Source organism: Homarus americanus, unplaced genomic scaffold (genome assembly GCF_018991925.1).
Source record: "Homarus americanus isolate GMGI-L3 unplaced genomic scaffold, GMGI_Hamer_2.0 scaffold18703, whole genome shotgun sequence".
Classification (NCBI taxonomy): Eukaryota; Metazoa; Arthropoda; class Malacostraca; order Decapoda; family Nephropidae; genus Homarus; species Homarus americanus.
This window is the reverse complement of record NW_024749779.1, coordinates 4,318,432-4,346,337: the sequence shown is the minus strand read 5'-3', so window position 1 is coordinate 4,346,337 and position 27,906 is coordinate 4,318,432. Positions and strand designations below refer to the sequence as shown.

Genomic DNA, 27,906 nt, shown 5'->3' with positions numbered 1-27,906 from the left:
ACCTAAGGTCACAGATTTGGGGGGATGTTAAAACTCTCATTCATTTATTCCTATTTATTTATTTATTTATTTATTTATTTATTCGGGATGAGGTGACGTGGATGGTGGGTTAAGGTGGGTTGGGGATGGTGGGTGAGTGAGGGTGGTGGGAGAGGTAATCCACACCCTCCTCAGGTGGTTCTTGACACCTTCCCTTGGCACCTGGCGGATGGCACCTCCCAGGATGGGTAAGGGAGGGGGTGAAAGGATGATGGGTAAGGGAGAGGTAAGAGGGTGTTGTGGTGGGAGGGGTGAAAGGGTGTTGTGGTGGAAGGGGTGAGAGGGTGTTGTGATGGGAGGTGGTGAGAGGGTGTTGTGATGGGAGGGGTGAGAGGGTGTTGTGATGGGAGGGGTGAGAGGGTGAGATGGAGGTGGTTGTGTTCCGGGCCGCCACTGATTTGTTTCCTGTAGTTTGAATCATCATTAATATTGACATGTGTGAGAGAGAGAGAGAGAGAGAGAGAGAGAGAGAGAGAGAGAGAGAGAGTTTCTGGATATTTGTAAGGATATTAAAATAATGTAGAGGTGAGCCACAGAAAAGAAACAATTAGACATCGAAGTATTGATTAAAATACCTTGAGACTCACCTTAGGCTCGACTATAGTACCAACTTTGAATCTACTGTGAACTTCACGCGTATCATAATATGCAAATTATCTTCTCTCCCCGCTCCTCTTTCATTTCAATTCATTTAGTATTTTGTATATATATTGAGATTCAAAGTTTAAATATTTAACTAAAACAAAAAAAATCTGCTTGTACAGTACTTATATATTTTTACAGTTATGGCAGTAAATAATATGTAGACTGTAGGCGCTCTTGTACACAATACGGTACAGTATATTGTGTTTCTTTCCTAACCTTCTCCTGCTCGGTAAACTTTGTAAAACAGTCTGGTCAGGATTGTGCGTATAACTTATTCCATGTTTGTAAAATACTAACTTTCATATCAGTGTAATATAAGGTGATTAGTTTAAGCATTTCAATGGTTGAACATTAAAGGAACTACTACATTCTATAGCTGCCTTGAGGATGCTAAGATGCTGTAGTGCTTACGTGGCTACTCATAACCACCAACACTTGCACTGTTCACTTTATGCTTACAGTTTCTTCATGAGGTAAAAACTGAGTAACTAGCATGACTTAATTAACTTGATGTTGTTACACAAACACGACAGTCGTCAGATGTGCAACATGGCAGTAGACGGGAAGCCTCAGGTAAACCGTCTAATTTGATCCTGTTGTTGTCACACAAATGCGTGTTGTGAACTTTACAATATGGCACTCAGCATAAAAACTCAGCTATTTTGTCCAATTAGTGCTGTTGCCAGTATTTCCTGGACAACAGGGACACGTGTTGGCACTGAGATAACTGGCTAAGTACTGTACATAAAATAATCTCAATAAAGTTGGGAAACTGTTAGTATAATAATGAGAATTTAGCTAAGTGACTAATCTTATTTTTGTGTTCTTTTCAGTTCTCAGCTTTTACAAATAGGATTTCTGCAATGAAGTTTATCAATTTAGTTGAGTGTTTTACTGTCAGACTTGATTAGTTGTAAGAAAAATCCGAAAAATCCTACACATTACCAATTTACTATTAATGTAACTCGGTATGTGACGTGTTGTGTCATTAAGACGAGTTTGTAGCAGGCTGCGCACAGTGCCAGGTGTTGATAATGACTGTAGCATTTGGAAGCATTTAAATTTCACATCTGAGTTAAACCCGTTGAGGACGAAAGCTCAAACAGGATGATGGTTAACACCTTCACGATGACGGCTTACTTGATGATGAATAAACCTACAAAGACGATAGTGTAACCCCTTGAGGATGACGGCTTAAATCTCCGTCCTGAAAAAATAAGGCAAGGCTCTTTTGTATACAAATGGACACCGTCTTCTTAGGAATTAATGGACCATTAGTTTAATACTGTCGGAACAACTGTGTCTGTACTGATGGTTATGACTGAAACATCTCGACCGTCATTAGAAAGCATCAAACTCAGTCAGGTACTTTAACCTTTACTCCTGTTTCGAGTGTTTGTTGTTGTAATCTTCTTCGCGTCTCTCTTTATGCTTATCCGTCCCTTATAGATACGCATGTACTGTATCTTTCTAAGTAACAAAGGATCTGACGCTTATTATGATCTCACGGTAAAAAATCATTCCATTGCCATTATATTTGGTAATTTAAGTCATTATAAATTTTAAATCTTGGCACGCGATATTATCACCAAGCCCCAAGTAACTATTTGTGGGGTCGTCTTAACTCTACGTAGTGTCGTCTTCAGCTCGAAAGGAACACTCGCTCCACACTTATGCTCTCTTTTTTCAGTCATTACTTACCCTTCACCTTGCCTCGCTTCTCTTCCTGCCTTGCATCTTTTCTCGTATCATAACCCCCCTCCCCCCCTCCCCCCTTTGATAACCTCCCCCACCTTGATGTCTCCACCCCCTTAGTCTCTACTGTCACACCTCTCCTCCTACCTCACTCGTCTTCCCTCACCTCGACGCTCTCACCCCCTGGACGCTCACTCCCTCACCTCTCTTCCCGTAAACACTGCTCAACCTGCAGCTTCAACACTCTCTTTCATCTGTCCTGCCCACCACTCCCCAGAGGGATGCTTAAGGACCTCTTCACAACTCCTTCTCGAGAAGTAAACACCTCCCCCAGGATTGAGTTTGTTTCCTTTACTCTAGGTAATGAGATTGTTTACACAGAGCAACTTGTTTATCTCCTGTGTAAATAAAGTTTACCACAAGTCTCCTCTATTCATTAACAGCGAGAAAAACAGACACTAATATATGTATTTTTAGTCATTCTTAAGGAAGTAAAAATACAAGATCATAGACAAATATTTCAAATTCATAAGAGAATAAAAATATCATGTTCGTCTAACTCATAGTGAATCATGTTCTTCTAGGTACAGTATAGCATAATGGTATGTATAAGATATTTAGATATATTTTTTTTAATGCATTCGATAACTGAAGGAGAAAAGTTTGGAGGTTGAATGTGGTCCCGTAGGAATGTCACGTGATACTAGGGAACCCTCCAGCGGGGTCCACACACCCTGTGAAGGCTTAAAGTTGCCGTGTATGACGCTGTGGGTCCGCTCTGGCGTAGGGGAACTTGTTGCTTCTGTCTCGGTTTGAAATACAAAAATGTTACACTGTGAAAACATTGCGGCTGGATCAATCCCATCCAACGCAACATAACATTCTTTTTTTTTATGAAATAATATTGGATATAACCTCTGCGTTTTCGACCTTCACAGATAACAGATGAAACAAATAGATAATAATGGAAACAATGATAAGAAGAAACTTTATTTTCTTAAACAGCCTCGACCATGAAAAGAGTTGAAGATATAACGTATTACTACACTTCAATCACGTGTCTAAATGACAAATATTTTCCTTTAGCGAAGATTTGTGGCTTGGAAATCGGATGTTTTACGCGTTAAATACTCTAACAGTGTTCAATAACATCTTTTTTTTTCAGAGTAGTTATGGAAAAATAGCATTATTATTATTATTATTATTATTATTATTATTATTATTATTATTATTATTATTATTATTATTATTATTATTATTATTATTATTATTATTATTATTATTATTATTATTATTATTATTATTATTATGAAATATCTTCAGTGGGGGGAAAAGCATTCTGCACGGGTGAATATAGCAGTGAAGACATCCTGAGGTTGACAGTATTAGCTGCGGAAAGACCCAGAAAGAAGGAAAAGATTTGAGCGTCACCAGGGAGGCTGGAGGCCAAACAGGATTTACATATTTTTGTCGTCTGTTGTCGGCTCAGGAGGACGGCCCAGGGTGAGGATGTAGAAATAAACAGATAGTAAATGACAGTGCAAAGACACACTCACACACACACACACACACACACACACACACACACACACACACACACACACACACACACACACACACACACACACACACACAATTATATTCATCTACTGTCAATTTATTAATAATTAGTCTGAACAATTATCCGGTTTCATCCATTGCAATTAAGCCTTATTAGTGACCATTATTAATAACAATCAACAACTATCACAGACTCTGGTTCTCCTCTTATCAACGCGGTTATTAAATGCAATCTGCAGTGATTAAAATTAATTTAAATTACCTGTTATTTTTGGCCATGGAAGGAGTCATCAGTTGACTAAGGTAAACAAAGTGCCATTTCTTATATATTTAACTCGAGTAACAAGTAACTTAAGAGAGATTGAAATTTATAACGAAACTCAAACAAACACGATTTAAAAAACTTTCAACTTGAACTGAAAAAAATCGAGTAATTTTCTTCTTTTTTTTTGTAATTTTCATAACTCCCCCAGAAATCAATCTCTCTCTCTCTCTCTCTCTCTCTCTCTCTCTCTCTCTCTCTCTCTCAATCTACAGTTAATAATTTAATTAAAACAGAACTCCGTAAAAATTACTACAGCGGAATCAAGTGAAGAATTAACACTATATCAAACATCTTTTTAAAAACTAAGTCATTTAGTATAAACATCAAGCTGGTCTATAAGATGGAAAGAATGCGGCCAGTGTGCGTGTGATACGAATGATGTCTTATCGATGAGGAACAAGATGAGTACAAAAAGAAAATGTGATCGAGGTGCCTCCAGGCTTAATCAGAGAAGTAGAGATACATACAAGGCTGAACACGCCACCACAGAAAAAGAAACTGGTGTGGAAGATCTCACATGAAAGTAAGAGCTATTTCTTAAAACCTTGGATACATGTTCCTAAAACTTCTCATGTATAAGTAACTCAGTTATTGCAACAATTTTAGTTAATTATTGTCAACGTTGCTAACACGTAAATTGGGATCACTACCCTCACCCTTCTGACGCTAACTGTAACAAGCTGTCTGTGTGTCGATAACTCTGATGGATAGAAAAAATAAAAAAAAACAGTGTAAAACGCCCTTTATTATATCTCATAAACTAACAAAATAATACTGTATACAACATCTTCTATTATTTGTTATATAATAGATATAATGAATAAAAAGTTCACTGAATTATATTTTTAACTTTGATAAAATAGAAAACAAATATATGAATTTAAATTTCCAACATATTACACTAAGAATCAGTAATCTGTCACCTAATGGCCATATGATGCATCTTTCTTTTTCTCATAGGAATGTTTGAAACCGTCTCTCGTATACTGTAGTCGTGTCGTTAATGCCTATTAATCTCTCTATCTGTTCATCTAGCGCAGTATCGATCTATATTGTTTATCAAGCCGTTTGTTTCTCTCGTCATATATCATTTATTAGTGTATTTAACTTCGTATTAATGTGTCAGTCTACCTACCAGGCTAAATCTTACACCTTTGTTGCACCTGAATGAAATCTCAGTCTATGTGCTTAATTATTTATTTATCTTTCTACCGTATGCATCACACTAGCGGCCGTGTTAACCCAACTACACTGTCTCTGTATACGGGTAGTGAGTGTGCTGTCAGTACTACACTGCACTGCCTAAGACATCCACTCTATCAGTGTATTACGGTATACCTGTACTCCACATCGCTTTCTATGGAATGATATGTCAATTTTTTTTATTTTTTTATTTTTTTCACAATCGTCCTTCTAAGTCGCTAATTGTGGCGTGGTGACAAATTTTGAATCTTCAAAGTTTAAATGGATCCAACATTACGTGGCTGACGAGTTTGCCGCAGATATTTTTTGCCAGCAAAGTTTAACAGTTAAACTTTCAGTGATGAAGTTGAACGTCCTACTTTTCAAAGAGAAAGTGCATTAGAATGTTTAATTCTGATATCCAGGATAAAGAATTATAACGCTGTTCTTCTGGAGGAATTTTGTTTTATAATATGGTACTTGGGCAGGGTTGTGAAGTAGAAGGAAAATGTTGGATAAAATACTAAAAAAAAAACACCAAACAAACCTTTGAAAACCTGACCTAACTTGACCTAACCTTTCCCAACTTGTAAAAATGTTAAGAATCACTTTTGAGTTTATGGATCTCTCTTCATCTGAACACCGAAAAAATACCATCACCTACTAACCACCGAAAACATGAATAAGATAAACTTTTTAAACTTTTTATAGTTAGGTTAGGTTTTCAAAAGTTTGTATATTGTTTGTTTTTATAGTATTTTACCCCACATTTTCCCTCTAATTCAAAGCCCTGACCACTTTGAACAATTAATATTGCTGGTAATTATATCGGTTAAAATACTCCAAAAATATACATAAACGACATTTGTAATTCTTGGCTATCTCAAACATGTTTCTAAAATCAACATAAAAATACAATATTGTGATAGAATTTTCATAATATCCTGGCGTACTGGATAATATAATCACAGTAGCAATGAGATACAATGAGTTTTAACCACATAAGTACCTCATAAGTTACTTAGTTACTTTTGTCGCTATAATTACAATCAAATTATGTCCAAATGATATTGATTTATGGTAAAGTACTCTGTTACAACGTGTGTCCATATATAATAACAGAGAGAACACATAGATTATATACAAAATGTTATTGTCCGGGACTGGTGTTAATTTTCCTGAACATTATTTGGGTAATTATTTGGATTCTGATCGGCCACTGTTTTACAATGAAAATGGTTTTAAAAATACTATGTTTTCACTGATTTTTTTTAAGGATACTGTATTATGTTTGGAAAATATATAAAAATGGCAGAAATCATGTGCTTACCAAACTTAACCTAACCTAACCTAACCTATATCTTCACTCGCCTATATCTAGAAAACTAAGCATTTACCAAAGAAAATGATTAGAAGTGAAAGTAATTAGCATACAAATCTATATCTAAAAACACCCCCCCCCCCATAATTACCGAAGCGTTAACGATCACGAGTTGTATATTAGCCATTATTTGGAAGTACATCTCCTCGCGAGGTTTTGTGTTCTTTTAACCCCACATTTCACCTCACACACACACACACACACACACACACACACACACACACGCACACACGCACACGCACACACGCACACACGCACACACACACACACACACAGGAATACGAGATTCACTAAAGCTTTGTCTTTTTTCAAAGTTACTTTTTAGTGTTAGCATTCCAATCCGTATGATTGAATCTACCAAACAGTGAATGTTTCAAGCAGTTTCTGAGAGGAGGGCAAAAAATGATGGCAAAAACGCCAGTTACTGTAGAGCAAATCTTTATTCTTGTATTTTCCTTTAAACATTCAGAGTTTCTCTCAGTAGTCCTCCTAAATCTATTGAGTGAGAAAACCTAAGTAAAGTTGCAGGATTTTTCTCTTTCCATCAAACACATCAAAGTTACTTTCAATACATTTTTGTTTCTTAATATCTTACAGTAAGTTCATTCATTACTGCTTCCTCTTCTACAATCAGTTTTCCTCGCTTCGAATCATATATGTAAGTCACGTATTTCCGGTCAGCACAACCAACTGATGAACTATGCATCTTGTTTGTGTTGACGTTAAGGAACTTACCATCAGATTTGATGTGATCCTTGACAGTCCTTTGTGCCACAAATAACTCCTCTGTGAGAGTTCTCATCTGTCTTCATAGGGAAGACACGTCCATCACCAACCTGGCCGTATGAAAGTAGGAATAACATTTCAACATCACCCCACAACTGTCCGTAGGGAGATGTGTTTGCCATGTGTTCATATAAGATGAGTAAATTATAGCATAAAAGAATCACCCGGCTTAAAACCACTGACCTGTAAGTGACTGGCAGCAACATCTTCCTCTGTTGATACTATGAACTCTTAAAATGTCATCACAATCCATTAATTTCTTTAATGCTAAAAGACAGTTTAATGCATTGTTGTGTTTAGGTATACATCACACCCAAGCTATTGTCATTCTTAGATCAAAGTGAACCACATTGTGCTTCATCACCTCATCAGGATAGACTATAAATTACCACCAACGTGATACAAATGTTTTCCAATTCGTTTAACCAGTGACTTTAGCAGTTAAAGAGGCCCTTGATTATTACAGTATCCAATAACCATATTTACCAACTGTCTTGTATTTCATCGTCTTTTTTCGTCGCTAATTTTAAATTTGATCGTTTGACTGGCGGTCTGTTGTACGTAGCTTTTGTCTCACACACACACACACACACACACACACACACACACACACACATGGTTCAACTATATTCACATTAACGCAAATTAATTCTTTTCAGTGTTCCATTACGCTTTATAACCACACATGAATATTTCCTGGCGTAAAATGAATGTTGAATGTTGAATGTTGAATGTTGAATTTTGAATGTTTGTTAGTAACCCTCTATGGCTCTCGTTTTATTTTATTTTATTTTATTTTTGTATTATTATTATTATTTTTTAGCTGTTACCCTATACTGCCAGTTAGGAGTAATTCATTCTTTTAGTTCAATGGTTAAACTCACTTGTTCTACTAAACGATAATATCATGAAAAAAATCTCGTATTTCCTTTCAGTTTAATGTATTTCAAAAGGAACAAACATCACATTTTGGTATTTTTTCCTAGTTATCCCCCCCCGTAAAAAAAAATTATATACTTTTATATTTTCGTCATGATTATAAAAGTTTGGTAATACTGCTAATGTTTTTCATGGCAGCTTCTCGACATACTAGACGACACTAACTCATCAAATAGCAACAGAAAACCACTGCTAGTCTGCTAGTTATAATATCCTCATAATCTCGGACGTATCTTCAACAACCAACTAGTACTACACAGATGATGAATGTGGGAGAGAGAGAGAGAGAGAGAGAGAGAGAGAGAGAGAGAGAGAGAGAGATGGAAAGAACGATACAAAGCAGACTGAGATTGAAACCCCTACCCCCTCCCCCCGTAAGATATACCTTCTCTATGTGGGGGAGGGGGGCGGGTTAGAGACAAGTGGGGGGAACACACACACACACACGTGACCAGGTGAGAAGCACAACACAACAACGACAAACACATTCCACAACACTGTCCAATACATCGATCAAGAAGAAGGCAACACAACCATCCATTACAGGTCTCCCCACTCAGCTCTCTCTCTCTCTCTCTCTCTCTCTCTCTCTCTCTCTCTCTCTCTCTCTCCTCAGCCAATACTTACTTCCTGTATTTGTAATTTAACTTAACATAAACCAGAAAGATTCAGTAATAATTTGTAAGATATCGAGGAAGTTTTGTTATCATTCTAATAATTAATTTGTGTACTTTAACAACTAATTAAATACGTGCATTAACCGAGTCACTTCACTAGGTAATGAAATAAGGAACGGTATAGGCATAAAGTTTCTTCACTACAGGTGTAAGTTAGAGTGATGACAAGACGCAATATGAGTTAATTATATTTCATTGCCTCTTTAACAAGTCTCTATTAAGGACGATGGTGCAGTGCAAATATATATACATAAGTGATGTATTGAGTTACTGTTACTTTATATCAACTATATCTACACATACCGTCCAACTTTTCTTGTCGAAAGTTAACAGTGATGTAATCTTAAAAGTCTATTATTATCAATGAAATCTGGTAAAATAACGTATGTCGAAAAAGTATATTGTATAAGTAAATTTCTGTGCATAAAAATAATATAAAACTTCAGAAGGCATTATTACTTATATTACCATTACTTAAATTAATATCTTCACTTACATCATTATCGTTACTTACAGGACTGTCATTAATTACTTACATTATTAGTACTGCTTTCATTTATAACATTACTTACAATACTGTTCTAACTCTCATTACTTATACCAATACTTACATTACCAACACTAATATTATTACTTACAATAATAATACTTAAATTACTGTCGTTTCTTACATTAGTGTCATTACTTAGAATACTGTCGTTACTTACAGTACTAAAACTAAATAGCATATGTCCATTTCTATCATTAATTACACACGAAATCTTGAGTTATGTGGAAAATCTCAAAGTACATTATCATGGTCTAGGATTAGGCTGAATATTTCCAAGTGTTATTAAACAAAATCCTTTATTATATCCTATGCAATTTATTTTTAATGTTACTTAAGATTTCATTTGAGTTTCCATATTAACCATTTTTATTTAACCCAAAACTATGCAATTATTAGATTTGTCCATAAGCCTCGTAATATTATTAACTGTAGCTGTGTATTATTATTATTATTATTATTATTATTATTATTATTATTATTATTATTATTATTATTTTCAAACTATGCATAGTATTATTTACCAGTATGTTGGGGTATAACTAACAGCTGTCTCTCTCTCTCTCATCCAACAGTTCAACTTCGTGGGCAAGCTGCTAGGTCCCAAAGGGAACTCCATGAAGCGCCTGCAGGAGGAAACCCTTACCAAGATGGCGGTACTCGGCCGAGGCTCCATGAGGGACAAGCAGAAGGTCAGATGAAGACAAGGGTGATTGGTTATGGGAAATACGGCTGATGGGTTAGGGGGGGGGGGGCAAGGGTGATGAGGAATGCGGGTGATGGGGTGAAGGGTTATTAGGGGACACGGGTGAGGGGGAACACGATACAGGTGCTTGGGTGACGGGGAGTAGGAGTGATGGGAAAGAAGGAATGAGTGGGATTGTAATAGGCGGGGGTAAGGGGATGGGGAATTTAGTGATGGGAAACACGGAAGTCTGGAAGGAGCGGCGAAGGGTGTTGAGGGGCGATGAGGGAGATAGGAAGGCTTGGTGTGCTGTGGCTTTGGCTGTGTGTGTGTGTGTGTGTGTGTGTGGGTGGTAGCCAGAAGAAGAGTGAAGGAAGATCACGGAATAAGGAAGGAAAGGCGTGGTGCGAGAGGAAGATTAAGACGAGAGAAGTTGAGAAAAGGGGAATACGGGAGAGAAGTTGGAGGAAAAGTGATAAATGGAAGCGGGAAGAAGAGGATACGCCTCATACGTAAATATTAAGTCTGACTGAGAATATATATAGTAGCGAAAATAATTCAGTAAAGTGTGAAAAATAAACGTCTTCCATTACGGTTATTACTCAAAACCAAATTCTCAAATATTCGTAAGTTATATCTTCCCTTGTTAAGAACAACGTAACATCTTTAGGTAAACAGCAGAGTCAAAGTGTAATTTCGTCATCATTTAGGCCGCTGTCTTTGTGCTGTAGCTCAAGGGATCCAATTAGATGCGTTCTCACATCTCCACTTAGGGGGAAGATTTAATGTATGAACCATAGAGAATTCAGGGCTCTCCCGAGTGCAGCCTCTCGCTCGCTAAACGGACGAAAACAAACAATGCACCAGCCCTTCCATCATGCTCCCCTGCTATATCTCCTACGGCTCAGACCTGAGTAATCATTGCCCTCCATCAGGCTGTGAATGAAATAGAGGCCTCGTTTCCTCCCCGTTTACAACCTATTGCAAGTTCCGCCTTGCCGTGCATCATCGCAAATTTGCCTCTGGCAACGCTCCTCTTGCCGCCTCTTTGCTAATGGAGTAATACGTTGCCCGCCCGTGTGAGATGACCGGAAACAGTTCCTCGTGATCGACTGTTGCCATCACTCTTGGCCGTTCAACTGTTCGTCTTATCCATGGTCCCATGAACTTATAGGTCACACGGAATTGACGTCGTAGTCACTTTCATTCGGTCCAAACGATAGATTAAACCATAATTCAATTTTGTGGGACGAGAGAATTGATGAGGCAGTGTTGGTCAGTTTGTTACACTGAAACTGACTTGAGGATTAACGGATTACGTGTAGTGTCTTGGAGCACCTGCCACCCATCAGTTGTTTATGGGCTAAGTAATGTTGTAGAAAGTCAGAGATTCATAGCACTTACAGTCTATACACATTTACTCCGTGCCCAATTACTGTTCATTTTCTTGCTCAAGAAAATGTTATATCCGTTGTATCTAAACTCGACTACCCTAAATATAGCTTCTCGGAGCAGAGTTTATTTACATAATGTTAATAAATCACACATGTTCTAAAAGCAGATATGCTAAATACAGCAAGTGATTCTAAACACATTTTTATATCCAAATATTGACATACCAAACACAGCCACTCAAAACACAGCCACTGTAAACACAACCAATCCAAACACCACTTGGTAATTTTGAAGTTTACTTTCACGGCCTCAGTATTTTGTTATATGTAACTGCAGAAACAGGTGGCGGACATTAGAAAAAATAATATAAAATTACTTTGAATCACGTCATACACTCGTGAGAATAGCAGCGTGGAGCCGTTTTTTGACATTTGGCGCGCTGTGACACTACGGCATTAAATCATTCATGAAGGCTGACATGAGCCAAACTAAACTAATCTAATCGAACGTCAGATCTTAGATAATCTTTTGCGCGGGAGATGCCCGTACTGGAGCGACACTTGAGTAATCAACACACAACATTCATACACAATATTAATAAAGTGTAGTTGAGCGAACCTTCTGCCTGGCAATAACTAATAAAATAAAGTTTAGTTTTCATAGAGTCACGCCCCATGACTGACCTGAAGTGCACCGAGGCTCATGATTGGTCAATGTGACAAGTGACAGGAGCTTCACATTTTCTAGCTTAATACATTAGGTCACTTGCAGTTTATGGACAGTTTCCTGACCTTTCCATCCAAGACAGGTAACATGGAAGGCAACCACACGTCAAACCCAAGCCAGGTCATCATTAGACTAAACCACAAACCTACTGACCTCTATACTATATTTTTTTTATATCCTAACTAACCGGATCTGGGCCGGGTTCACTACTATTCGGTTAAATTAGGTTAGTTTGGTTCATGTCAGCCTTCGTGAATGGTTTAGTTGCTGTAGTTACACAGGCAATCAATACGCTGGACTCTTTGTCGTATGAAAATTTGACACATGGGTTAAGTTCAGCCTAGTCTTTCTTTTCATTCTTTCTTATACCCGCCACTTGATACAGCGATGGAAGTTAGTGTGGGAAAGTAAACTTGAAAATTACCCACAAGTACTTCTTATATAGCTTCTCCAGAGTTAATTTTAAGAACAGCTATTTTTCAACACAGTTACTCCAAACACAACAGTCAAAAGTTACTCCAAGCTAAGCACCTATAACACTCCTCTTACTTGACACAAACTGCTTTACGTTAGTCATTTTTCTCTTTACAGATCTATGGTAGAGTAGTTTTAAGCATTATTACTCTGACTACTACGACTCTCTACGAGGCTGCTTTAAAACAGACGAAACAACAGACGAAGAACAAATCCGTTACTCTTAAACACTACGACTCTTCATTCTTACTCTAAACACAAAGCCACTTTACAGAAAATAGAGTTACTCTTAAAATCCTCACTCTACGTGTTCTAATAGTAAGAATATTGGCGCCTCTTACTTTAGACAGAACTGTACCTTAGTACTCATCCTCTCACCCCGTTACTCTAAGCCTTACTCTCGGTACAACAGTCACTGTAGCTAACTCAAACACCCAGCCCCCGTGTGTGTGTGTGTGTGTGTGTGTGTGTGTGTGTGTGTGTGTGTGTGTGTGTGTGTGTGTGTGTGTGTGTGTGTGTGTATATGTGTATGAAACGTGTTGATTTACATACTGTTGTCCCGAATAATAACATTGCTATTCAGAAACAATATAGTTTAAGTTTTGGTCGTCTACTCGCCTCTCCGAACAATAAACACTAAAAAAATAATAAACCTTAATATACTTGTATCTATTTCTACAATTTCAACTGAACATCGGAAAAAAAATCTTAGGTAACTAATGAATTACGTGTATATAAAACATTATATAGTAGTGATTTTGTTTATATATACTAATACGAGACATGATTTATAATACGTATTAGTTAAAGTTTGACAATGAAGTTATTATCCATTACTACAATGAATTAAATATTGTTACCCTCACCGTAAACTGAAAATATAATTGATAACACTTGTGAAAAATATAATGAATAAATTATTCTTAACTTTACAAATTATTTCATCTTATTTTTCTTCTAAACATAATTTCATAAGTTCAAATTAGAAGGTTTCATCTTTTAGCACCACTCCAATTGATTAACTAGACATATATTGTTATCTAGTTATTGCTATCTAATATATCAAGAATTACAATATAACATAATATACTTTTCTCAAATATAACATCATCCCTTTCTAAAGCATGACAGTACAGTATCCCTTTTTTTAAATATAGTATAATGTCCATTTTTACAATATAACATAGTATCCCTTTCAAAAATATGATACCGTATCTTTTCATTTTATAAATCCTTCTACAGGTTGACAACATTGTATACAAAAACTTTCTTTGTAAAACCTACGTGTCAAGTGCCGTAGGAACAATCCAATCGATGTAATATTTATATATTTGAATCTATTATGTAATGAGTTCTGTATGTTAGAGTCTTTGCAAAGGTTCGTGTACATTAATAAACAAATTACGGGTCGAATCAACAAGCCAACAAAACTATTCAAACGAATACAAGTTTTAACTTTGTTGTCTTTTAGTTCGAGAAGTTTCGAATATAGTATCTTGCTGAAATGCTACTATCGCCTCTTCAAAATACTTGCTATAAATCACAAGTCTTTGTAATAATTATTATACAATAGAATTCTCTTACCGTTTCATCTTAATTAGAAAACACTAGAATCCTAACACGGAAACGAATATATTAGAATCAATACTCTTTTAGTCATAAGGACTTTCACTACAGTTGCCAATACAATTTAAAATACACATTGTAGAATCTTGGTAATGACTCATACATATGTATTGTGATCAGAGTCCTTTCATAGTAGAGTTCTTAAAGGATATCACAATATATATTAGCATCACTGAATTGAGATCCATGTTCTTAAGGGCTCTTCAAAACAGCTTCTTGACAACAATAGCAGAGTGATTACTTCCCCTTACCCTGCGTTTCCTCAGTAAACCCCCAGACAACTCCCTCCCTTGTGTTAACGCTGCCAAGTTCTTGTGTTTGATGAGGGCAACACGCTATTAGGGTCAACTACACAGTCTCTGAGTTTAATTACCACGAGCAGGACGGAAGGGTGATGGTGATGGTGATGGTGAATTGTTGATGATGGTAGAGAAGGCAAGGGGTGATGGTGATGATGGAACAGAAGTAAGTGGTGTTGATGACTGGTAGATGAGTGGTGATGGTGGTCAAGTGATGATGATGATGATGGATTAAGGGTGGACGAGTGGTGATGATGATAGTGGTGGATGAGTGGAGGTGGTGGTGATGGTAGACAAGTTAATGGTGAGCGTGGCAGAGAGCAAGCTTACTGTTGACACCAAGAAGGATATTTACTATCTACTATTACTCAAAGCTTACTCCGACGAAAACGAATTATGGGGGGTTAGGTTAGGTTAGGTTTTGGAGAGACTCAAACTTCTAGGGCTGGTCAATTTTTTTATTGGCATTTTTCTAAATATTATGTTTATATTAGTTTTATATATATATACGGAATGCAATAATTCAAATATTGGGTTTATATTTTTTAACTTGGTAAACTGACCTAAATACTTGACAGTTTACACACACAACGCTGGTAAGACGCCCAACAAACTGACACACAACTATAAACCCCACGTGTTACAGCGGCTGGGGAAGTTGGCCTGTGTGTATAATATATTTCTTCAGCATCTTTTTTTTTAACCAATAACTTTTACTTTACAAAGTAAAATGGGGAATCGTATACATACGAAAAAGGCCAATGAGAGAGGTTTGCTCGATCATATTGCAGTTATTTCTCCGAATTCGGTATTATATGAACCAAACCTTTAAAATAACTAGACCCATGTGTGCGCTCTTGCTGTAAAGAGAGCGGCCGTGCTGCCATCAAGCGGCGGTGTATAGAACTAAGTGCTGCCATCTCTCGGTAGTAGAGAGAAATAGTGTAGCCATCTCCCGGCAATGTAGAGAAGTAAAGACTGCAATTTCCCGGTATTATGGAAAAGTAAGTGCAGCTTGCATTGATGGTAAAGTTCGTCGGAAAAGCGATTACAATATAATTTTCCTCTTTATGGTTAGCAAAGATAAATATAATCTTGTAGCACCGTGTTACTTTTTCCCCTTTGGCAAGATCTTAACCCTAACTCATGTACACATAATTATAATCCACATTGGGTTACTTTTTTCACATTGTTTCAAGATTAATATTGTAGCAGGGTATCTGGTGCTTTATACCTCTCAACATTCACACTGATGTTTATGTTACTTATGTCTCTGATATATATCTACTCACCTTACCCAAGTCTTAATGTACTCATCTATTTTACCTACCATCTCTTAGCGAATGTATCAAGGTCCTCCATCCATTTTATGTCACATTAATCTATTTCCATTTAAAATTATAACCCCATTCATCAACCTTTTGGCTCATAATGTTCTACAATTACCTAATTATCTCACGGCAGAAAAACCTGGGTCACAACACCAGGTACCTTCATTCATTCTCCTGAAGTGGGGTCCTTAACATCCCCGGCCTGACATTATCCAACGCTTCAGCAGAATCATTCATCTATTGTTCCGATACTTGGTTCATTCTTAATTTTCTTTACGTAACACTACAGCCGCTGCTTCTTTTAATCCTCGCTCATAATATTCATCGAGCGGTGACGTTACGTATATATAAGCCTGCATATGTTCGCTAAGGTTTGTCAGTATTTGGTTGGTTGATAATTATATTTGTTTACTTATTTCTGGTCAGGAGGAAACAGGGAGAGACATGCGAGTAGTAACAAACTACAGTACATAAATTGAATTTGTATGTACTTCGTTTTGCACTTTACTCTCACGGAACTACTGTACATAATATTTATAGACAATATTTTACATTATACCACTGCATCATAACCTTTGATACCATCTCAGTAAAAATCGACATTCCATCAGATTACTTTGACAGCCTTTCAGATATTACACCGACAGATCACCAAAATACAGTCAACCGTAGGTATGAATATGGGTGTCTTACGAGTATTCGAACCCATAAAGCTCTCAAACAGTGTTCTAGCAGTACGGCATTACGTTTTCGATAATGTTACTGTGTATATATTATAATATTATCAGTGTTATTAATATTTGCCCTATTGACTCACACATTTTAATAAAATGTCTGCACAGACACACTTTGTCTGTTATGAAGCGTGTCTCGAGTATTGTTTCAATGGTATTCCTTTTTATGAACTGATTCGAATGATACTTAATTGTTTTTAGTTTATTCTGAAAAGTAGTGAGAGTAAAGTGCAAAAAGGGGTAGTACAGTTTAAGTTATGGGACGACGTATTTACAAAAAAGGTTTTATGTTAATAAACAGTATAATATACATACAGTTTTAACTATACTTAAACGATTATGAAAACTGATATATAGTATGGAGATGACCAGCCTCCTCGATAAACTTAAAACTCTATCCTCTGGGAATATGACATCTCTGCTCCGAGAACCAACGACGGGCTGTAGTAACCATTCCCTCTCAGAGTCCTGGAGAGATGCCGCCGAGTTGAATACATGACCTGCAAGTGTTTTATAGTCAAGGGGGCCAGGCAGTCATCGCATACTGGCTGGGGCTCTCAAGCCAACAGATGGCAACAACGCACAGTCACCTTCTCTCCAGGGTGTTGTGTATTACTTCTTACCTCTACGATTACGACAGATGTTTATCAGAACCATCACTCAGTGACTACGCCGGAAACGTAATAGAATTTTTTTTTTGCTATGTTTCCCTATATAAAAAGAATTATGAAATTCCATATTGGACCTAAAACAAATCTTTACCGGGTAGGAGAGCACCCCTGGCAAGGCAGGTCCCGGCTCTAAGTGACGGAACATGCTTGGACAGCCGCACCACAACTCTGATCAGAAACTGTGAACTACCTCAAGATTCGTGAAGCAAATTGCATTGTAAAACACTAGTGTGGTAGAATGACATGGATATCCGAACAACACGTTACGTTCTTTGCAGCGTTTCTTAAACCATTTCAGTGTCATTCACCTTCGACTTTGTCACATTGTTCAGAAGGACAACAAAGAAATTACTTCAGTATTTTCCTTTTTTCCTCCTGAACAAAACTGAAAAACAAATTCAAACATCACACCTCAGTTAATATTTTTAAACCAAAATAATTTCCTGTTTCCATTTTTGTGTGTTAACGAACTCACGTGAACAAAGCAAAAAAAAATTGAATGACAATCATCACACACCAGATAACATGCCAATTGGCAATTGCTCAGTGACAAAAGCTACATACGATGAATGTTGAAATGTTCGACCGAGAGAGACGATGAAATACAGAACAGTTGATCAATATGGTCACTGAATACTATAGATCATCAAGAACCTTCAGCGTTGTAAGTCACTGCTGCAAAGAACTCTGGCTTTAGACGATGAATTCCATTTGAAATTTCTCCGCCTGGCAAAAGGAATTGGATAACGTTTGGATCACGTTGGTGTCAATTCGTAATAGTATGTCCTGATGAGGCAATGCAGTCCACTTAATAGCTCTAAATATGAGAACAAGATAAAACTAACATCACGGCGAAGATAAATTTTAATAGTTCATAACTTGATGGCAAGTTTTAAATTTAAAGTTACTAAGTTACTAAGGACTCGTGACAAAAGGCTTAAACTATATATCGATTTTCTGTCTTTTATGCTATAATGTTACTGCATTATATACATGACCCACCATGACCCCCGGACAACTGCTCTGAGGTTGACCAGTACGCTCGTATTTATATTAGTCTCAACTTAATTGTATGTTACAAAATCACTTTTGAGTTTTTCAATGATCTTTGTGATAACATTTACTTATTATGACCTGAATGTCTATAAATGATTGGGAGCGTCTGCGAGGAAATTATTACTAACAGTATGAATCTTTTGTAAAGTTGAGGAAAGAAACTATCTAGATTTTTTAACGTTTGGTCCGTATATTCGCTTCCTTGGTTTCTGTAATTCTTGAAAGACCCAACCCTAACAAGGTTCACGAAATCAATTGCATAAATACATTAACTGTGCGGCAAATATTGAACCTTGGACCCCTAAAGGTAAAATAATACTTGTATTATGATAAATCTTCCTTAGTCGTAACAGATGGCATAAAATAGTAAGGTGTTATCCCCTCTGCTATCAACTTTTACTTTCCCTCACAGGAAGAAGAACTCCGAGCCTCAGGAGACCCCAAATACGTCCACCTCCTTGAGGATCTTCACGTGGAAATCACCGCCTTCGCCTCACCTGCGGAAGCCCACGCACGGATCGCCTACGCTTTGGCCGAGGTCCGCCGTTATCTCGTTCCAGACAACAACGACGACATCCGGAAGGAGCAGATACGAGAAATGGAGTTGATCAGTGACCCACAGGCAGCCGGAGGGGCCACACCAGCTTCGGAAGGGGGCGGGGGCGGTGCTGGAGAACGTCCGCCACCCTCCTTGACGCCTCCAGGTGAGTTTTAGAAAAATATGATAAAAATACTCGTGGTATACGACCGGAACTCTATTCACCAAGTGTCAAGGAACAGCAACCTCTTCTTCCCACGTTAACGTTATGTATTACAGAATTGCCCTTCAACACCAAAGGTCTTTAAGCATATTTTACGTAGGTACATACAATAGCCATCAACATTTAAAAAGGAAGATAAACACCTCCCTGGTTGTCACACTTCCACCTTGACATTCCGTCTGTCGAGAATGGGAGGGATGCGTTTTTTTGTGATATCGTCCTTGCCTCAGGAGTCTTTACGTTTCATCGGGGTAAACTTCAATATATCCTAACACGGTGATGATAACTATCATAATCATACACAGGAAGTTACTAACTGGCAGATCAATTGATGTAAATAACCTTGAATAAAGTCAGATTTTGCTCAGGTTTGTGACAGTCAATAACAACTTTGAACATCAGATTATTAAGCCGTGAAATACTATGATGTTTATACTACACGGTATTACTGCAAAACAAAATCTACCTATGCCCAAAAATTTCTTAATAGTTTACCTTCAATTGTTCCACACCGATACAATTTTGGTCATGCTGTATGAAACAAGGTCGAAAAGCCTTAATAATTCTTGAACTTTGCTCTTTGGGTAAAACAAGTGGAGGTTACATTTCAGAATGCGATTGAACCTGTTGAACACTGACAACCGTTCTTAGATCGTGAGCCTGAGGTAAAATGTGTTATACTTCATCGGGCACACACACACACACACACACACACACACACAGTTATTTTTATTCTCTTCTGTAGAATCTACGGTTCGGATATTTAAAGTGTTCGTCTTTAATGTGAACGGATAAAAACAAGTCAGATAAATTTTGCGTATACTGACACTACACGAGCATTAAACCCTGAGTATATAACGTCCATCCTTGTTGCCTTTGATCACTGAGTGTAGACATTTTGTCTAACTAGACCTGACACAATTGAGAACACAACGAAAGTGGGAAAATTAAGAGAGGGGAGACAGTACATGGTTGGCGATGTTACCCCTTTTAATTTTCCCGTTTTCGGTCAGGTTCTTACGAGTGTGTCAGTTCTGGCTACACACTGATAGAAACCAACGAGGAAGGAAGTTAGTTGTAATTTGTTCTCAGGAAGTTTTGTTGTCTTATTATTTTCCTATTTCTCATTGTATAGCTATATAAAACATTATTTAACCTGTCTTGTGCGTTACTTCCATTTTTCGCTGAAGAATTGTACTGAAAATACCAGAAATAATTTAAATTCTAAGGACATAAACCAATCTGTTTTCGTTAACCTAGCTCTACTCTTCCTCTTATACACTGTATATGTATGATACAGGTGCTCATGTACTGGTATTTATCATTCAGCAGCTAGTAGCTTACCTCACCCCCAAGGCATAGGATGTTCGCTCACTATAACCTTGTACCATTGTTCCACCATCGACCAGCGCACCCGGTAGTGTACTCATTTATTGTTGAGTCTACAAGGGTTAGTGTACAAGAGGGGGAGCACATCCTCCACTCAAATAGAGAATGAACGACATGCCCATTCGCTTGCGTGGTGAACTGTCTATCCCCTTAGTGCACTATCGACTAATAGTTGTGAAACGCGGAGATTAAATGCAAAAATGATATAGAAACTGTATATTAAATAATAAAACATGTAAATTATGCTTAGAAGAAAATTTAAGTAAAGGCTCAAACTACAAACTACAGTAAGGCACAATAGCAAAGACTGGGTGGATTATTAAAGGCAGGACACATCAACAGTGAACAAGGAAGTCCTCAATTCGATGTCATTAAATAGAAAAATAACAAGAAACACACTATTACTAGCAGGATCTGTTCAGTGGTGTAGGAAGAGATCAGTACATGGCGATAGAATTATATTATTATTTATAGTTTATTAAAATGGTACAGTCTGGCCACTATAGATAATTCACATTTTTATTTTTCGATTACAAAAGTTTTTCATGCAACTGTTTTCTCTAGAACATATAATCTTTTTACATCTTCGTAGTAATATCATAAAATTTCATCGTGACTCAAGGCTCCACCGACTGTGTCAAGGTTTTAAAAGTGATAAGACTGCGAACACCTGCTAAAATTTCATGACCTGAAAGAGAGAACGCCTCGGTACCTGTTGCCTCCATTTCAACAAGCAAATTCAGTTTTATGCCACAGATTTACTTATTCCTGCCAATTCTATGTCGCCTAAAGCAAAAGGCGGGAATCCGATTGAGTTACCGGACGTGCATGAATGAATATGGTGGCGGAGTGTTGAAGGAGCACTCACCATGATGGGCAGCTTGCCGGCCTGGACCACTGCTCAGCACCACTACCTCCCCGGCGGCGTAATGCTCTCAAGGTTTTAAGGATTCTTTTATGCTGCATTGCAGGCGATTGATCGTTGTTTTATGATCAATGTTGTGGGCAGATAAAATAGAATAGGACGAACAAAGAGAGAGAATGAGAGGAAGAGAGACAGGGGGAAAGACAGGGCGAAAGTTTACTCAATCTTTATAACTAAACTGAAACAGACCGCTCGGGACCTATAGCCTAACATTAGCACATAGTGAAGAATCTCTTCTCTTATATCCACAAACAACTGTCACAGAGTATTATAGTAAATGTCTTGGTTCTTAAAGTCTTAAAGCCGTCACGAGGACATAGGAATGTCTTTAAATTTCGTCTTTACAAGGTTAATTAGAATTAACATAAGATATATATTCGCAGTCACAGTAAATATCGTGAAAGTTTACAAGACTGACAAAGTTTTTTGCCAGTACGAGAATTATATAGCCCAGGATATACTTCTGCATTGTTGGTATATTACAGTAGTGCATTTTTATGGCGCTCTTTTGCCAGCACTGTAGCCTCGTAGACTTACATGTCACACCTAGAATCATAGACCGATTATTTACTGTTTACATCCCCTTCTCTTCTTCCTCCTCTTCATATTTCCCTTTCGTTGTGTGGTTTACGTCACACTCTGCCCGCTTCATAATGCTCCTCCATCTTGGCTGCTCATCCCCCGCTGTTATCCATCCTGCACTAACCTCAGAGGCAGAGTGTCAGCACAGGCGATAGTCACTCAGAGGGCAGCGTGTCAGACGGGGGTGAAGGGACAATTGTAAGTAGATTGTATGAATATTGACAGAGGCAAGAGGGTCGCGGACTAAGCTTTGTTAACCCTTGACAATATCTCTTTAAGGCCTCCCCCCTAGCAGGACCGCCCAGCCTCTGACAACACCACCACCATTAACATCTCCCGTATCCTGCGTCAGCTAACTGTGATATATTGATAAAATATTATATTCTTTATGCATAAAGTCCAAAAATTATTAAAATTTCAGGATTCAAATTTCGCTTTCATATCCATTTTAATTTACGATATGCAACAAAAAAAATTGTAATATCAGTCATTTTTATAGGAAATGTGAATTGCAGAGAGAACTCAGGCATATTTCGTATTACATCACGTCCACAAAGGCGCCTTTCTATTTTGTCTGGGCAACAGGAATGGCTGGTACTGGTTTTGAATTCCGACTAATAACTTTTGTTACTTTTTATTAAATTCGGTCCAAGGTTTCATTCACGTGATCATAGCGGGACTAGAACGCGTTCACTCAGAGAAGCAAACAGATATTTTTTACACACACAAGCATTTCCACACACACGTTTTTCTTACGGGATTAGCCCACCATAGCTAAAAAAATGCATACTAATTAATAAAAAATATAAAAATATAAATACAAATATAATATATTTTAATAATAATAATAATAATAATAATAATAATAATAATAATAATAATAATAATAATATTACTATTATTATTATTATTATTATTATTATTATTATTATTATTATTATTATTATTATTATTATTATTATTATTATTATTATTAAGGGCCATAAAAAAAAAAAAAAAAAAAAAGGATCAATATTGAGAAACGATATATGTATGTTGTGTTGCCATAGTAAGAGAAACAATTGAGACCCTGCAATTGTGTGTAAATGAGGCAGAAAGTCAGATTAGCAACCTGGGACTTGGTCACAATTTTTGTGAGACCATATAGCAGCAGTCTACCATTAGACAACACATTATGCTTCCAATATCTTCCCAGGGTAGTACCTCCCTATTTGATAGCTGCCTACTACCTACTACTGTACCTACAGCACATGCACAAATACTCCACACACACACGCGCTCATTACCATACAAACCTCTCGTTCATGCCAAGAAGTGGATCAAGCGGAAAAACACAGTTATAAAAGGAAGTTTCATTTATAATTTACTTTGTCGAGTACTCATAGCGTGAGGCGGAGTGTGTTGGTGGTGAGGGTTAAGTATTGCCTTGCTGTCGACTCACCTATCAGGTAGTCTGTGATGGTGAGGCGAACCTTTGTTGTTGTACTATACTGCTCATTACCTTGTGATTACTGTTGTTATTTTTCACTAAAATAATTATAGAATCTTTTTGTCTGTGTCTCCATTGTTTCCCGTACTATTGTTGTCTGTGTTCACTTGTCTCTCTTGTCTGTATCTACGTATTTATCAATATCTCTTTTTCTCGACTGTCCGCCGTTCTCATTATTCTTCTTTCCACAGAGCTGTTGTCCCCAGATGGTCCAGATTGCCGGGGCACCGTCGTGGGGCCAGCACCCCCTGGTCCACCACTGCCTCTAGGTCTCCGTGGACGTGCTCCTCCTCATCCACGCCTTCTGCCCGCTCATGCCGCCCGTGGCCTGCCGCCCCTGGTGAGAAAGCTGCCAGCTGCCCTACCACCCCCAGTTCCGCCTCCACCCGCCAAGCGCCGCGTGCTTTCCATCTTGGACAAAGCCAAGCTGGCCCTCGACCACAGCTACGGCCTCCACGACGACGACCACCGCCACTACTCCTTCGACACCCCAGAGTGAGTCCCCAGGAGAACCTCTCTCCATTATTCCTTAATTTTTCAGGTTCTTGAAAGGTTCATACTAAGGTTTTCGACAAAATAATTCTAAGTTTTGAACAGGTTCAATACAAGGTCAGTTACATCAAGGGAAACAAGGTCCTCGACATTAGTCAGGACAAGGTCTTCAACAGGTTGTGACAACATCCCCGACAGGTTAATTTCTCGCCTACGACAAATTAATCCCAGGTCTCTGACAGGTGATCATCACGTTTGCGACAACTCCAGAGAGAGAAGTGCGTGTGTGTGTGTGTGTGTGTGTGTGTGTGTGTGTGTGTGTGTGTGTGTGTGTGTGTGTGTGTGTGTGTGTGTGTGTATGAGAGAGAGAGAGAGAGAGAGAGAGAGAGAGAGAGAGAGAGAGAGAGGAAATTGAAGAGCATCGAATAATTTCCTTTTCACGAAACATGTAAAGCACCAATTAGACCTCCAACATGCTACCTCCACCTTACCCCCCCCCTTCTCAAGCCCTTTTCTCACCCCACCCCTTTAGCCTCTCCCCATTATTCACCCTACCCCATCAACCCTCTACCTCTCACCTCCTCCACCGTTTCCCTACACAAGAGCCTGAGTCAGGTCCTCCTCTCCACTACATAATAAACGGAACATCGCACCAATCAATTATCACACTGACTCAGTAACCAACTGCTCTTAATCTAGTTTAGTCGATATTCTGAGTCGTGTCTCCTCTCGCTTTTCACTTTTACCCTTCACTTATTCTCTTATTATTTCTTGTATCATCCTTACTTTTCACCTCCTCATTGTTTCTCATCTTATTTGTCATATTTCTAACTTTCTCCTCATTATCTCTCATCTCCCTATTACTCGTCCCTATATTTCTCATCGACTTACCATTTATATCCTAAATTCTAATCCATTAACCCCCTTTTAATTTGTCTTCCCTTACTTCCATAACCCTGGCGTCTAAATACGTTATAGTAATTAACAGCGTCCCTACTGCACCACCTCCTCTCTCTGAAGCGTCGCCAGTGACTATCTGTTTCAACTTTGATGTCGTCTCTCGATACACAATACACCATCACACCTCACTGAGACGCACCTTCCCTTCGCCTTAACAACTGATGTCAACTTGCCTTATATACGTACACAGGCTCAGACCTCCTTCCAAGTTCTTTATAATTAATTGTTTAGGCAGTTCCAAATTATCCCTTTTCCATTATTTTAAATCGTTTATATTTTCTCAAAGTGTGTATGCCTTCTCCTACCCCCACCTCCACTCCTTCGAAAACAAGGAAAATAATTACAGTTGTATTTTTTTTTTCTATTTGAGATTATCTATATCTTATATGTCACAATCGCGTTCCATCTGTGGGCTGCAACATTCCTTCCAGTAAACTTCATGCAACCTACAGTGTTGTTAGTCCTTTGTACAGCTAAGTTAACTATCTTGTCGGCGTTGGCGAAGCTATTAGTTTTCCCTCCACCATTCCACCCAGTCACCTTGCATAGTTAATATTCGGAAGGTAGTCTAATTAAACAAGAAATTATCACAAGGAGAAACACGCTAACCATATCTCCCCCTGGAGTCACTTCGGCGGGGTAATGAAGCCGCTATACCACATGTGGGGGTAGATCAGACTCACAATAAATCTTTAGTTTACGAGAATATTGGTTCATGTGGAGGACTTCCAGGCCTCGTATACTGATCTCAGGGTTAGACCGACGCCGCTATAATTCTTAACTTTCCTGAGTGTCATCGTAAAGGTAATATAGTGAAGTGTATGATTCATTCTGTATTGGATATCTACTAATAATAAAAGTATTAAGAACTAAAAACGTAATCAACCGTAAATTTAATCAAGAACTGGGAGATGGAATTAACGCAAAAAATATAATGGATAAGGAGTGTGTGTGTGTGTGTGTGTGTGTGTGTGTGTGTGTGTGTGTGTGTGTGTGTGTGTGTATGTGTGTGTGTGTGTGTGTGTGTGTGTGTCATCGCCTTAGCTCCAAAACCATGAAACTTAAAGAACTGAAACTTTGCCTGCATACTAGGGGAACCCATGGGTGAGCAGCTCGGTGTTACTGTTTAGATTTGGCTCCCCCAAAAAAGTATATGGGGAGGGGGAGGAGAGACTTGCTGAAGCCATAGAGTACCATAATATTTCCTTCACCGTCAACACCCCAGACTGGTAGAGGGTAGGAAGACGCCAACCTAACAATGATAGTGAGAAAGATGGAGTTGATAATAATGTTGTTAATGTATGTAGATGATAGTTTAGTGAATTTAGTGTAGATAATACTGTAGTTGATATAGTGTATATGCTAATGTAGATGATTTGGTGTAAGATCTTCAATATTCTGGTAAATAGTTAAAAGCATATCAATCATCTTTGCTTCAAGTAGCTATTTTCCCGAGCTAACTGCATCGCAATAATCGTTAGTTTGTTGCGATAACGATACCGCTCTTGGCCTGAGAATTATTGGCTGTCATGCATGATAAATCGCTGCATTAGATTCTGTCTGATAAATGATTAATGACGCACAAAGCTGAATTTACCTCTTTTACATATAGATGAGCAGCTCTACAGACTGTCGTGGAGTAGGGAGAAGAGAGAACAGTAAATCGAGTGATGGTTTGTGATTTACGTACTGTATATACCGAGGTACTGTAGAAGGAAGCACGGTATTTGCCTCATCCGAACACTGGGTAAAACTGGACACTTAAAGAGCATTAATTTTGGCTACTTGATCATGGTTAATCGACCTTTATTCTCCTGGTGTTGCTCTTAAACTTGGAACAATATATTAAATCGTTGTTTTGTTGGGGGTAAATCTCAGGTCAACATGTCTAAAAGATACATGGTCAGGTGTTAGAGCTTAATGTCCCCTGACTAAAATACTTACACTGACATAATCTGATGGATGTAGAACAACAGAGGTCATTAAAACTTGATAGATTAATTAAGAAAAAAATGTTGGAAGTAAAGAAAATTATGATTTTCTTCATAGCTCGTGTGTAATATCAATTTACATTGTCTTGTGAATATACTGGTGTGATAATAAAGAACAAATAATAATAACACCCCTTACCCTCAACAGTATACTATGGATCGAAATAAGCGTGTTACTATCATACAAAAGTTATACATAATTAATGAAATACTGGACATTATGTATTCAGCTTTCATTAGTCATATAAAAAGCATTTTGTGTAAAATATTAGCACTCATTAATTTCGTGTAATTCATTGACGTACTCTGTTGCGCTGCAATCAAAGGTAACAGCATTATACCTGACAAATTTTCTTCCATAGTACTGTGTGTGTGTGTGTGTGTGTGTGTGTGTGTGTGTGTGTGTGTGTGTGTGTGTGTGTGTGTGTGTGTGTGTGTAAATAATAATAATAATTAACGGTTTATTGAAAAAGTTCTGCAGCCCGAAGGCTGAAAATATATATTGGACATAAATGACATTACATACATTGGTGGTTTAACAAAA

General features: G+C 37.9%; 1 protein-coding gene across 1 annotated transcript in view; it reads left to right on the top strand.

The window, feature by feature from the left end:
• Window positions 1–27,906, top strand: part of LOC121853830 (KH domain-containing, RNA-binding, signal transduction-associated protein 2-like) — a 167,473-nt gene that overhangs the window by 129,244 nt on the left and 10,323 nt on the right. The window contains exons 3-5 of the mRNA XM_042348206.1: window positions 10,352–10,468; window positions 19,186–19,477; window positions 24,111–24,414. Of these exons, the coding sequence (XP_042204140.1) occupies window positions 10,352–10,468; window positions 19,186–19,477; window positions 24,111–24,414 (713 nt within the window). The remainder of the gene's footprint in view (window positions 1–10,351; window positions 10,469–19,185; window positions 19,478–24,110; window positions 24,415–27,906) is intronic.